The sequence below is a fragment of the Phaenicophaeus curvirostris genome, chromosome 18 (assembly GCF_032191515.1).
Source record: "Phaenicophaeus curvirostris isolate KB17595 chromosome 18, BPBGC_Pcur_1.0, whole genome shotgun sequence".
Classification (NCBI taxonomy): Eukaryota; Metazoa; Chordata; class Aves; order Cuculiformes; family Cuculidae; genus Phaenicophaeus; species Phaenicophaeus curvirostris.
The window spans coordinates 1,918,991-1,934,245 of NC_091409.1; the positions used below are offsets into that span (position 1 = coordinate 1,918,991).

General features: G+C 41.0%; 1 protein-coding gene across 1 annotated transcript in view; it reads right to left on the bottom strand.

Moving 5' to 3' along the window:
• Window positions 1–15,255, bottom strand: part of ATP9A (ATPase phospholipid transporting 9A (putative)) — a 58,091-nt gene that overhangs the window by 15,201 nt on the left and 27,635 nt on the right. Inside the window, exons 12-18 of the mRNA XM_069872038.1 lie at window positions 14,832–14,974; window positions 13,947–14,059; window positions 11,004–11,216; window positions 5,836–5,997; window positions 2,471–2,563; window positions 1,549–1,632; window positions 549–719 (exon numbers count right to left, since the gene is read on the bottom strand). Of these exons, the coding sequence (XP_069728139.1) occupies window positions 549–719; window positions 1,549–1,632; window positions 2,471–2,563; window positions 5,836–5,997; window positions 11,004–11,216; window positions 13,947–14,059; window positions 14,832–14,974 (979 nt within the window). The remainder of the gene's footprint in view (window positions 1–548; window positions 720–1,548; window positions 1,633–2,470; window positions 2,564–5,835; window positions 5,998–11,003; window positions 11,217–13,946; window positions 14,060–14,831; window positions 14,975–15,255) is intronic.

Below are 15,255 nucleotides of genomic sequence, written 5' to 3' on the forward strand. Positions count from 1 at the left end.
GTAGGTGTCTGAGCCTCAGATGCTGGTGCCCAGAAAGATGGGGGGAAAAACAAAAAAAAAGTTAAAAGTTCCGTCCCTGATTCTCTTGGCTCAGACCCCCTCTAGTGGCTACTGAAAATATGAATACTCACAGCCCAGGGCTTCAAACCCAGCACAAGAGTTTGTTGTTACCAGCGACCAAAACATCCAAATCCATCTTGTTTCATGCAACCATCTGAGAAACAATTGCCCAAACGACTCCTGTAGCTACCCCACTGCCTGCACGCTTGGTTTCTCTGCAAAAGTAACCAGAGCACCTTGCGGGAAGAATAGCAGAAAAGGTGATATTCTTTCACATGTTTAGTTAACATGTACCACTTTTAGCATATTCTGTTCCCAAAGTGATGTTTAAAAATGCACTGTCCAGCCCTGGTGTTCCCATTCGCAAAGGGCACCTGGTGAAATGTATATCTTGACAGGGCCCCTAAACTGTCTCAAATAACTGTCTCTAGGAGAGCGCCACACACTCCAGACAGCTCCTGCTAGGAGTAACGTTAGGTTAGGCAGACCTTAATGCCAGCATTTCTCAGCATCTCCAGAGTGGGTCTGACATCCGTCTGCAGCTGATCCTCCACACCGGTGAGACACAGCAGCTCCATTTCCATTTCCAGGCTCTCGATGACTGTGGCTACCTTGAGGGAGCGGTCGTGCACACTTAGCTTTGCCTGGACGTAGCGTGCCTGAAGACAGAGCAGAGACAGCCACAGTCACTCACTTAGCCAGCTTGCATTTTTGTGGAACACAGGGTTAAACAGTTCATGTCTCTCTGTTAACTGTCATTTAGGGATGCCACCTATAAAGGCTCATGAACACAAAGTGCATGTTACAGAATAAGGCAGAAAATATTTCAGGAAGCTTTTGTTGTTTTGTCCCTGCCCTGTGCCAGCCGGGCACAGGGCGTGTGTCCTTGTACAGACAAAAGCACAGTAGCTGCTGAAGTGACACCTGCAGAAAACCTGGAAGCAACTCCCTTGCATCACAGGTCTAACCATGGCTTCTACAACTAACACATCTACAAACAAGGGCAACAGAGAACCCTAAGCATTTCCACTATCTCACTATCTCTAAGTAAATTAGAACTGTGTGTAGAAACCCATCTAACAAATCCCACACATGAAGCCCGTCTTTCCATGAAGCCCAGCGGGGGTTATATTCCGGTTCTTTGTAGTTTCCTTGGATGATGGAACGTAACAAGGAAAATTAAGAGCCAATGCATTTCCACACACAGACACAACTTGTCTAACAATGATGAATATTCGCAGAACTTATAACCACAGAAGATTGTAAGGCAGGATTCAGAAATAGTTACAGAGGGTCCTGGCTGGGATCCAGTTTCACATATATCACTTGGAAACAACTTTGATTAAAAGAACAGCAAGACATTGAGGAATGACAATTGTAGCAGAAGGAGCAGGGAGATGAGAGGCGGTGTTATCACTAGAGGTCTGTGAGAACCACTTCAGCGATTGTTTGTTTAAAAACAAAGAAAAAAAACAAATAAAAACTTACTTCAAAGTCTTGATACTGCTCTTCCGTCAGAGACTTCTTGGCTACAACAAGAACCCTCAGGCCTTCCCGAGCCATGTTACCACACTAGAAAATAAGTACCACATTGTAAACCATAAACTGGATCTCAAATAAGATGATTTACGCACAGCACTGAAGTGATGGTAACATCAGATAGCCAGTTAAGAAAATAACTGTCCTATTCAAGCAACCCAGCAAGCTTATAACACCTGATAAAGTGCATGATAAACCTGAGAGGAAAAAAGGAGATCTGCAATGGTTTGTAATCTGTTCCAGTGATCAGAAACAAAAATGTCTTCTCTGCTATACCACTGTGGCAAAACCAACCCCATTGAATTCATTCTCTCTAAGTAAAAGGACACAAGCCTTTGATTTGTAGGACTTCACATCTTTGGCCACAAACTCTGTAAGGTAAGATTTGAAGTAAGGCTGTTATTTCTTTGAATACCAGGTTTTGGGAGCAAGGAAAATCAGCAACTGAAGCTGCTGCTATGAGCTCTTGTGTCAACATTACTTGTAAGCTGACAAACACATCGCAGTAGAAAGCTGCCAAATGTAGTTTTGAAATTAGACCTTTCAGTCTAAAAAAACCCAAATACAGGATGAAGCCCAGGACAAATCTAGTGACCTTGAGTGGCAATTAGTTTTGAGCAAAATCCATTTTATTTACAGGTTTTATTCTGCACTAAATATGTCAAACTTGCCACCTGACTTGCTTGCTACTGCATATATATTTGCCTGAAGATTCTTCCAATGAATTGCCACGATCAGTGACCTTCTGACTCTCAGATGTTTCAGCAGTTATGTCCTCTCTGCCACACTGACAAGCTTTGTCATCCTTTGCCCTGAAAGGAGAAAAGTGCTTGCATAAGAAACCCTCCGTAGGTAGAAAAGAGCCCCATACCTCCTCTTCCAGCCAGTCATTGTACTGCACGATCCCAGCCATCACCACATCAGCCCCTTTCATATAGAAGGTGATCTCTCCTGTTGATTCATCCTGCAGATAAGAAACAAGAGAGTCTAAATTGGACCAATATTGGTATATCTGGAGTGGCCTCAGCAAGGAAAGCAATGAGCTTTCTGCACAACAGTCACATAAATGCCTGCACTGGGCCAGGCCGAAGGTTCACACAACTCAGCATCTTGTCCCAGGGCCAAAAGAAGATGCCTATTCAATCACAATTCGGTTACTTGCAGACAGCAATTAATACTTTAGACAAGGGTGATCAACTTTTTTATCAGCAACACGCGATTTCCATGCAGATACTTGTCAGTTCCAACTATGTGTGCCTTTGAGGTAACCTCTGGCCCTCACTCTGAGAATTTATTTCATACTTACCTGAAACAACAAAACAGATGTACAAAACTTAATAGAGTAAAAATCACTGTAATTTACCCTGTCTGTTGCATTAAATGGCAGAAACATAATTAAAGTTTATGCTTGCTGCAGAAAGGTTAGATTGCTGCCTGACTTATCTGATACAAGCAATTTGTAGGCTGAAAGCAAAGCATATTTACATTACCACAAATTAAAAAATCCCTTCTAACCAGGCAGATACCTAAGGAGGTCACAGCTATTAGTATTACAAGCTAATAGAAACCCTGGCAATTTCCTCAAAGGAGACAAAACAATGAGTAAGGAACAAACTGCTCTGTAAACTAAGATAGCCACCAGGGATAGGAAGAAAATAAACTTAACACGCAAAACCAAAAAGCCCAGCAAAGTCTGGAAATAGACAGCTGTGAATGAAGGTGGAAAAGTATTTCAGAAAAAAAAATTAAAGAAAGGAACAGTGGACATATTTTTTCATTTTCACACTACTTAATACACCTGTCAATCTCTTCTGCCATTACAGAAAAAAGGGATGAAGGTTTCCACACTTGAAAAGTCTGAGTTGGTAGGCAAAAGCCTAATGTCCTGTGGCACTGGCAAAACAGTTTACACACACAGCAAAAATAACAAAAAGAAAGCAGCATTTGATGTGGATACTTTCTTGTGCAAAGAAAAGTAAGTGTCTTTACTTAATTTCCCTAGCAGCCACCAAAAATAATTAAGTTCCTTTACTGAGAATATTTGCTTAGCTCAGATATATTCATGAGGAATATTCTTATAATTAAGCTTAAGCATGGTTTTGAATGCCCTGAAACGTCTAGCCTTCATATACTGATACCCACACATCCCACATCCTCAAAGCAAAATGCGTGCCATTCAAGCAAAACAACTAGAATCTGCTTAAGTAAAACATACCGCTTTTGGCAGTAGCCAAAAGGTAAAGGTTTATCTATTAAATTATTTGATTAAAAAGTGTCTAACAACATCTCTGTAGGAAACTGAATAAAGACTCCACTTCCCGTGCTGCAGAACTGGCTTAAGATAGTTTAGATTTTTTGTCCAATATAAATACTGTATCAGCTATCTCCTTGCATTAGTCATTTCCTCTCACCGAGTTCAATAGGAGGTTAGTGTGTTCTCATATTATGGTAAGATCACACTATAAATCTACACAGAGATTTGCCAGTTATATTGTTTTGGAGAGGCATCTTTTTCCACCGTGGTCTGACTCTGGCTATGGTTCAAAGGCTTCTTTCAATTCCCGATATGACAATAGCACTATCTTTGCTTTACAACAAAGACCATTCCGCATGGGTAAGGGGAAAAAAGAAACACAAAGAAAAAGAAGAATGGAAAATATTGTGGTCAAACAAACAGGCCTTCTTTCAAGAAGATGATAAAGTCAGTAAACAGTGCAGTGAAGAGTAGCTGTGACTACTTCTTAGAACTGAAATAATCTGTTACAGAAATGACAGTTGATCACGAGTAAACCAGCAGATATTGCAATAATATTCCAAATAAGGCAACATCTGCTACTTGTTTTCAATATTAACTACTACTTTATTTACTAAAAGTTATATATTGAAGGAGATCTTTTTATAGGAGCCAGAACGAACAGGACCAGCAGGGGTGATGGGTGTCTCTTGCCAAGGATTTCGGTAACAGCATTACTGGGCTGGATGCATGAATCACTTGCTGAAACTCTATACCCAGACTGTACAGGAAGCCTGGCAAGACAATCACAATAGCTCCTGCCAGCAAAAAAAAAAAGCAGTTTATAAGAACGGGCAGTATCTGTATAGTTGAGCAGAAAATATCACGATTTCAATTTTACTCGCTACAATCCTGAGTGCAGTTTCATTCTGCAGCTTCTCCCTCCCCAGCTGCTCACTGCATCTGCCGTTTTCTGGGTATTTCATGCTACTTTTCCTCCCCTTCTTTCTGTTTTTTAAACAAGCAGCACAATTTTAAAAGATATACTGAAGAAGTAAACACCTTGCAAGTTGTGGATCAAAGCCAAATGCTGTGCCTACACAGGCATACACATATTTAGAAAATTTTACATGATAACTATTTTTTTTCTCCTAAATGAAAATGAAAACACTGCTTGAAGATATTATTTTTTTGGAATATACTGGAACATGGCAAAACAATACCCAGGCAGCCTGTATCTGCTACTCAAAACCTGCTTCTGCTTAAGGTACAGAGGGAGCTGATTTTAGTGGCTTAGCAGCAGCTCAAAAGATACAAAATAAAACACTCAATTAACAAGCACAATAAAGAAGGGTCAATGCTTCCATTAACAGTATTCACAGGCAGGATCTGGGCCTGATGTTGCTCCCACCGACCACAAGTGGGAGCTTTGCTGGTTTTGGTGGTAGTCATAATCTAAATACAGAAATAAAAAATTAACCCCTTTTTCTTCACAAGGGAGAACATAGATAATTTAAAAGTAACAAAGATCAAATCAAAGAGGAAAAAAGATGACTCCTTTTCATTTAGATGAGAAAATTTCAGGGCATCCACTTTTCTATCAAGTATATAAACACAACTTAATGAAGCATACCCTGGCTTCTCTGCAGAGACCCACTCAGAATACAGGATGAATTTAAAATGTGAGCGGGCAGGAGCAGCTGGAGGAAGCTGGAAGCTTATGCTCCTTGTTATTTTGAGCAAGGGACCAATAAACTAAAGATGTCTCAGGGCACTTACAGCACTTACCAACAAATATGGCCAAAGGCAAAGGATGTATCACCAAAGCCCAGCAATAAGATGCTAGTAGCTAAAACAGAGAACCAGCTTACAGCCCGATGTAGAAGTGACTGCAAAGCTTAGCCAGGAAGAACAGCACAGCTTAGAGCAAATGTTTTATGTGTTTCACGTTGTGCTAGTAGGAGATTTCACAAAGACAGGAGAGCTTACCCAAAGCCACTTACCCGAACAATTATCCCCATGCGCTTGCTCTCGTAAGTGAAGGGGAAGATCTGGAGGATGGTGAAGTTCAGGATGTGGCCACCCGGCGTCCTCAGCTGCACGGAGGACTGATCTCTGCCCACCAGCGTTAAGCCCACGCTCTCGGTCCACTGCACCAGGGCCACCTGAGAGAAGAAGGCGATGGTGAGGGCAGCCAACCCAAGCCACACCTGCCCTGACAGGACACCCAGTGGGGGCTGCAAAGAAGTTCATTCGTCATTAACAGTGCTACAGAGAGGATCCATTCATATATGCAGGCGCTCCTGTACGGTTCTTTCTAAAATTAGAAGCTTATCAATAGTGTTCTCAGGGTTCGGGCAGCCCTGCTCCCATCTGATTCAGCTGCCAGGCTGTCCTGGACTCTCAGGAGGTGGCTGGGTCCCTTCGACGAGCCCTTCAGCGAGCACAGGCTCAGGTACTCCCTGCCTGGACCTGGGGTGCCCAAACCTCTGCTTGGCCACATCATTTACAAACATTTACTCTTTGACTCTCCTATTTCCCAGATTGCTGTTTATGAAATCAGGAATTCAAAATGAGGCATTTACCCTGGATTTGCAATATCAAAGCCAGAAACACTAATGCAGAGCACATTAAAAATTCATATTAAAAAAAGCAAACAAACAAAATGAGCTCTGTGTTATACTTTATCTGTTTGGTAATAATATCAACAGCTTTCAACCTCTGTACTGATCACGAAGACAGCTGAAGGCTGGCTCAGACACTTCTTAGCAGAGAATCCCTTCTCCTCAAACATTAAAAAAAACAAACCAAAACCCCCCAGATTTTTCAAGGCATGCACCAGAACTCATTTAATTGAGCTTATATGGGTATCATTTTGATTGCACATTCTAGTGTTTAAGGACCTACAACACTGAATTCTTTACAAGCTTTCACTAGATTATAACCAGAGTCATGACGGAAGACCAAAGCCTTTATTTTGCTTCCCTGATGATCTCCCTAGAATTCCCACCTCAGCTGACAGATTCAGCTAAGACTGAGCCTGCTGAGATACGAGGGTTTAATTCTAGAAGCTGTCTCGGCAGTAACGGATGGGAGCAGCAGCTGACATGAGCCTATATATCACGGGCCTCCAGAAAGGATCAAGCGGTACTTTCTCCAAACAGACACGAAATACTGCAAGTATTTACAGTGACATTTTCAAAGGCAAGACAGTGCTGGGCACGTGGATTCTGCTGACTTGAAGGTTAATTATCGCTTGTGGCTTTCAGGTTCTGCCTTAAGCCACCACAAATTCCTTAGACAAAAAATGGAATTTATTTTGGGAAATCACATAAACAAGATACAGATGAAAATTGAATCTATAAATACCTTCATTGACTCAAGATTTTACTAGATGAATTGATATAGTCAAATTGGAGAATCTTTAGTGAACTCAGCTCATTTTCACCCACAATTAGGCTTAAAAGACAACCTAAAGTAAACTTTTCCTTTCATAAAGTAGCCTTAAATTGACAGATTAGAAAAAAAATTAGTTTGCCTTGAAAGGCTTTTAAATCTATTTGAAATCACTATTTGTTTTAATATTAGCAATTTTTTGCAGGCTTATTCACAAAGATTACAAGAAATCAAAGGCTTTTTCAAGCTTATCTTTTTCAAAAGTTTCTTCAAGCCATCCTTTGCGCCTTTAAGTATGCGGTTAGATAATCCTCCTAACACTCTCCCAGAGCAGAGATGGAGCTTGGGTTTCTAATACCCTGGTTAATAAATAATTACCAAGAATTTTTCACAGCACAACGCTACGTGATGTTCAGTGTGTGCAGCACTGGCTGTTGATCTGCCCATGTTGGCAAGCTGTAAATATCTGCAGATACAAATCTTTGCTGCCAGCTCAGCCCTTTAAAGCATCTCCTTTGCTACTTTCTTTCACCTCCTCCCTCCTTCCCTGCTAGCATTTCATTTAAATCCTACGTCAGGAAGCGTTTAAGGCTCCTGAAAGAAAAGCCTTGCGCAGAGGAACAAATGGATGAGCAGCACATCAGAGGTGCCACATCATGCACACAACACACTTCAAGATAACTGCACTGCATTGCACAACACCAGTCATTTTGGATGGCCCCGCATCCACAAGAAAACACAACAATGGGAGGGGAAGAATAATGAAAGAAATCCCCTTTTTCGATGCTGCTCCCAAGAAGGTGTGGGTCCTGTCAGCCCTTAATGGCCCTCCAGGTGAACCACATTCAGCACCAGAGGGGAAGTGGGACTGACCCCTTTGAACATGCTACTTCCCATCCTCTACAGTGCTTAATGAATAATAGCCAAGAGAGAAAGCGATATAATTTTGAAGTGTTTCTATCAGATGTACTAAAAGCATTGAAATTACCACCCCCATTTAACAGGCCACACAAGAGCCCAGCCTCTGGGAAGTGCTGCAGCACCAGTGGACGACGCTGAGGGCTCTTCTGGAAGGGTCTGTGCACCCCAGAATGGTGCACGTTCCCAGCTTGGTGCAAAACAAAAGAGGTTTACTCTGTGCCACAGAAACAGGTAATTAGAGGTGCTCTTAGCCACAGCGAAAAGATAAGAAACATTCAAGAGTCAAAAATATGTTCACAGCTTAAACAGCTTAAAAGCAGGCTTGAAATCCCTCAGACTCTTCAAGGGAGCCCATGATCACTGATGAGGGGAAATCAATAAAGTCCCTGACTGCACTCCAGGAGTTTACAGCTCCGTCCAGGCCAAGTCAGATGCAGTTCTGAGCATTGCAAAGCAAAGGAGCTACAGCAGCTCAGCACACTATGCCCCAAACTTCGCTCTTTCTGACAATTAAATTACCCAAGCCACCACTGAAGTGGATATCGACTAATAAATTTCATTCTAAAGAGACAAATTGATCCTTCTATGCCACGAGTTGCTCTAGAAATGTCCCATTTAGGGTTGCCAAGGCAGACAAACAACAGGCAGAAACCAATTGATCGGTGCACCCTTTCATGTCCTGGCAGCTGCAGCGGGTTGTCAGGGTTAAAGACTGTTTGCCCAGGAATCCCAGGCACTCTTATCTCTGATCAGATTATATCTATTTCATTTCCCCTGTTAGTTACTGTATGGCTACAACTGACACGCTTGCAGAGCCCCAAGGCTGTAACCGATATCTGAATAAAGATACTTCAAGACTTCTAAATGGCAGCATGCACAGGAAACAAATTTAGGAAATCCTGCTTTCTGTTACAGGAAATGAATCCTATGCCAACTGGTAGAAATTACTCTTGCTGTTAAAGTAAAGAGAATACAAGTTTTTGTACTCATTTCATAAACTGACCTTCCCTCCCATGGCAATATTTTATTGATATAGGATTTCAAAGGCTGGCTTTAACAGGAGTCCAAAGCTATTCCCCTACAGGGAATGTTATTTAACAGCATTGCTCTCCTCTCAGGGATTTGACTTGTGCTGATCCCACGTTTTGTACCATCTAGTATGACATACGCAGAGCATGTCTAAACAATATTTGTATATCTAAGACCTACAGACAAGATTTCCTCAGTGCAGCAAAGCATATCTGATTTCTAAACCTGCTGTAATTCTCTACTTAAGACACCACAAGAAAGGAAAAAAGAATTTAAACAATAATCTTGGAAGGATTAGTTATCATGCTATAGTAAAACAAACAAACAATAACCCCTTGAGTATGTGAGACAAATTGGTACATAAACATTTTAAAGACAGAACTATATAAAGTGAAAAAGGAAAAGAAAAATCACCAACTTCACTATATACTACAGTATATATGTAAATAAACTGAGAATCCATGCAAAAATAGCCTGTAAATGCTTTAGGAAAAAAAAAACCTTAAATGCAGATCACAAAAACTACCATCTGGAAATCATTCAGAACTTGTTTCAGTCCAAAGGCAGTTGATTTCTATAAGCTGTCTTTACCGTAGAGAGCAACACATTAGAGGAGAAAAGCAGGTAAGCAAAACACTGACCTAGATTATGTGGTGGGAGAGGACACACACATAGACACTGCTCACCAGCTCTAAAGCCAGGGAGGAGTAAGTGCTTGTTGTCACTGCAGGCACATCAATGCTGGGGGGAAGGGAGAAGCAAGATGCAGCTTTTATATAATACAGACAAGGACATCTTATATGCAATGAATAAACTGTCTGTATTTGGGAAAGAAAAACAGTGTCGTGGATACTTTGAATGTACATGGAGTGAGGAAGCTAACTCAGTATGCCAGTCTTTCATTAATACATACAATTTCAAAAGTCCTTGCATAATAAGGCTAACAAATAAATTTATTTCTATGCAAATAATTTCTCACCCCTAACAACGAGGAAAGCATAACCAATACACGAAACTATATTCTATTCCTCCTGTCTGCATCACAGAAGGAACCAACGCTAATCAGATTTTGCAGATTTTGAAGAGGATGGCTAAGAGCACTTTAATCGTAAGTCCTGTATTAAACATCATCTCTCCTGGGTTCTGTAAAGGTCTCCAGTGAGTCTCTGGAGAGCTGCAAAGTTTCTCTCTGCTGTACCACCCTGCATAGCCCTGGCTGGATTGGGTGCTGTCAGAGAACTGGCAGGGCACAGCTTCGCTCAGAGACAAACCCTGGTGCACTTTGGTTACTCTGAAGAATCACTTTGAGCTCCAGGTCTGTTCAGTCCACACAGGTAAGGATGTTACCTGGGTTAGCAGTGCTACCCAGCTACTTTTCACTTGGTCTGGAAGTTCGAACACTTTGTAGATCAGGGACAAGGTGACTTGTTGGAGAGCTCTAACTCCCTCCCACAAGTCATGCCCCCAGAAGAAGACAAGATTGCCTATAATTTAACAGGTGTGGTCAAAGGGACTCAGAGTCGAACGGCGAAATATAGCCTGGACAAAGGGTGCAGAAACATGAGAAAAACTCTGTGATGTAGAGGCTGATACAACAGCCAGACACTAGTCACCATGTAGCCCTGTAGCCTCAGGCAGAGAGGGAGGTTTGGCTGAAGTATATCAGCTGAGAGCGCACTTACGGTCTGTTCATGGGTTATCAGTGCAATAAATGCATTAAGATATTATCCCCTTCACTACACTGGAGTACTTTCACCACGTAATTTTTTTTTCAGGGACAAGCAAGGTCATATTTATATTTTTATACACCCAAATGGATACTGACCTCATCAGGACTGGAGGCCTGGTACACCCTGCAGGAGTCCTCATAATGTCTCTCGGCTTCAGCTTGGTCCGTCACACCATTGGACTCATACACCGGTGTCACGTTGTGGCACAGCGCGATTGCCTTCACAGCCTCGTGGACTCGGCTGCTCATGGTTTTACGCACCTTGGTGGCTAAGGTAAGGCCCTTCACAGCAGGTGGGTCCTGAGATTGCTTATAAAAAAGGAAAGCAGAATAAAGCCTTGTTGCAGCAAAAAAAAAAAAAAATTTACTTCAATGAAAACCATACAGGTAACAGCTGTAGAAATGCTTACATTCCCAAAATGAGACACACTCTTCAAATACCTTAACACAGATCATGACTGCGAACACACCCCAGCGTAATGCAACTTGTTTACCACTGTTCATGTAAAATGCCACAAAAAATTTACCTAAGTCTGTGGAACAGTAAACTGAGAAAAAGCTTTGCAGATCCACCCAACACCAACTGGCAGAAGACTAAAGTCAGAAGACTCAGTGCAACCACCTTTGACTCCACAGAAGACAAATGGCTCTGAAAATTTAGAGTCAATTTGGTTTCATGTGCAAGGGAATATAATTGCTGAAAACAGAAAACAGATGACTCGTATGGACCTAGAAAACCTTAATTACATTCATTTAATTTTTAATACTATTTTTAGTATCAGAATGGGAGTCTTTGCATAATTGCACAATTACTAAATTATCCTGGTTGAAGAAGGGACACACAGTGATCCAGTTTCCTGCTCTGTTAACCTTTAGTGTCAATAGGACAAAAGTTTCACTTCCAGGTCAAAGGCCACAACATGGTAAAAATAAGAGCAAAGAATAAGAACTGCAGTTCAAAATGAATCATTGCCAGCAAATGCTTTTCATTATAAGGAATCTCACTTGGTAATCATAAAAGTTTCATGAGACATGTCCCTTACCAGTGTAATTCCACACTCCAGTGACTAGGACACATCATATCTTCAAATTAATATTGGTGCTCATCAGCACTGTTGCCACAGACTTTAACCAAATCAAAATCCAGCAAACCCTCAGCTGAAGTGCATTTAGACTGACACACAGCACAAATCAGTCTCACCCAAATATTCATGACAAACATTGAATATTTTGGCAAATAATTAACCAGCAGCCAAGTTTTCTCTGTAGATCAAGCACAAAATGAGGGAAAACAGATTTGGATTTTTTATTATTATTATTTTTGGTAGTTTTGGGGGTTATGTCTTTTTTTTTTTTTTTTTTTAAAGGTACAGTTCAATCATGTAAGGGTCTCAACATCAAGAGAAGAACCAGATGCTAAGAAAGCTGTGAAACCATAGCAGGGAAAGAGAGAGACAGCTTGAGGAGTTACAAGTTACCTGAAACACATGCCAGCAAAAAAGATAATTACTCAAAATGCCAGGTATTTATCAACTGTCATACGCTTAGTTAAAAGCACATTGCAGCCTGACAGTCTGCTCAGGGAAAAGCTATGCCACCACATGGATCACTGAGGTCAAGGAAACCTGCTGTGAATCTCTAACACCATGAACAAAATCCAAAAATAAAAATCCTATTTACAGTACATGGTGCCTTTTTCCAGGCAAGAATGCTGGCTTCACGTTTCACTTTGTGGGGGGTACAGAAAGTGCACTTCAGTCTGAAAAGTCTAGAGCAAAGCAAAGCCAGCATGATGTGTAAAAGCTAGTTCACTCCATTGGGTGTGGACGCTCACGGAAAAGCACACGCTCTTTGAAAATTACTTCTGTGGTTTCTGTAGGATGAAGCAATTCTACAGCTACTGAGAAATGAAAATGCTTGACATACAACAGGGCAATCATAATTCATCACTAACATCTGCAGATTGTCTTTGTAGAATCAAATTTACAAAAGAGAAAATCTAATTGACACTAAGTCACAAAAAAAAGTTATGTCTAGCGACAGCTGAAAGAATAATTATTAGCAGAAAAGGAATAATAATGCTTCTATGAGTACATAATTGGTGATAATTCTTAAATCCTTTACAAGCACCAGTGGCTGGAACATGAGCCAATGACAGCCGATTTATTTATTTTTTTTAAAGGTGGTACTATTCTTAAGTAAAACCTCATCCGTTGTTTTAAGAAGGAAGTTTGTGTATCCATATGAAGTCTCAATTGATAAGTATCTTGTCTGCTGTAGCATGCTAAGGAATGCAGTTTGCCAACACAGACACATTACCTGGCATTACCTGGTTATCATACAAAACTGAAATAGAAGTCTAAGAACAGAGATGAAGGCTTTTTAGATGCTGGGTCACTCTGTGATACTCAAAGAGGAATGTGAGGGAGAGACGTCCCAAAACAGGATTTTCCTGTTCTATATTTACATGTTGACTTTGCTGCCTTCTTTACCCACAGATATTTCTCAAAGCAGATGCCAGTTATACACCATATAAGATCATTAGTAAAAGAAACCCACTTTCAATATTTGCTTTTTTAACAATCAGGCCCAAAGCAGTGATGCTGGCACACTGTTCTATGTTACTGCTTACTAAGTATTATTTGTTGTTCCTCCTCCGTTATTATTACCCCAGCACATCACAATTCAAACAACATCTTAATTCACTAAATATTACCAAGAGCCAATTTTTCAATGAAGCAAATGTCATGGTTGCTGCAAGAGGTGAATATCCAAATAAAAGCTTGGGATTTTACAATCAGGCCTTGGTAGCAAGACACAGGCACATACATGCACATACACTTAAAAATTCGTGTACGTGCAGTGGCAGGTAAAGACTGGTAGATGTGAAACGACCTATGAATGTATTAAGCATCCAAATAACTTCAGACTTCCAAAAATGAACCGTCAGTAGAGGCAGATCCCTGCAATATTAATTCACCATTAGACTTGGAAACTCTTTGTTCACAAAACAACTTAAGTAACGCAATTTAATTCTACCTGTGTGTAAATACTGAATATGTGGCTCTGCACTTCATCCATGGAATCTAGCCCATAAGCTACTGTTCCCAGGTGAAGGCGCTTGAAAACCATCTCATTCTGCGTAAGAGTACCTGCAACAGAAGCAGCAACAGACATGGAGTGGGAACCAACATGCCTATTCCCCAGCACACATTCTCATCCTTGCAGTACCCCAAAATCAAGAGAAACTGGGCTGAAACTGGGAAGAAGCTGAATCAGTCCCTGCACCAGGCTCTGAGCACAGGCTGAGGCCAGCAAAAATGACATTAACAAAACAGAGGGCTGATTCTCCTGGGAAGTAGTACGGCACATCACTGCGCCAGGAAATAAGAATAACATTTACTCCAAAGTCAGTGCCAGCAGGCTTAATTCCGGTCCTATTTGAACTGAAGAAAACTTCCAGAAACAACTTCAACAGGACCAGGATTTTATGAAAGACCAAGCTTTTCATTACAGCTCAAGTCTTCTGAATTCAAGCTCAACTTTAAGTAAGGGCAGCAGCAGACCGACCCATGGTACATGTTTGCCTACTCGTGTAAACATTCGTCACCTGGCTTTGAAAATTATATCAAAAAGTTGCTTTTAATTTTATTCTTATCCTCAGGTTTTGGGTTAATAGCACTTCTTTGAAGTGGCATAATGTTCCTGTCCTATCTTACTTATAGGGTGTTCAGAATAAAAAAAAAAAAAAAAAGGCAATATTTTTTCCCCAAAAAATGATTAAATCATATTGTCAAAGTGACAGGAAATGCATATTTCTTCTAGTCCAAAGAAATCTTTTATTATACTCTCTGGCTGGCCAAATGTAACAAAATCCAAACAACAACATACCATGACTCAAAACTGAATTTTTTACACAGATACCTGTTTTGTCTGTAAGCAAATAGGATATCCTCCCCAGCTGCTCAGGAATAGTGCTGGACCGAACCACAGTCCCAGGGATTTTGGAATCTCTACGGATCACCCAGCTGTAGACAATTTTCCCCATGTCCAGATTCACACGTAAACTAAGCAGGAAGAAGGGGAAAAAGAAAAAGGTATCTCCAGTTAAACTTTAGAGGAAACCATTGTGGACTGACACAGTGCAACAAAAGCACATCTTCCACGCTGAAAGTGAGCTTCTAAAGAAGGTGGTTTGGGAGAATTTTATCCAAAGTCAGTGGCTGGGTGGCAAACGGGGAGAAGGATGGTGCATTGAGTTACAGTTCCATTTCAGCAAAGACAGATGATAAAATTGTCTGGAGAAAAACAGATATTATGTTAGGGGAATGTGGACACAGACAAGTAA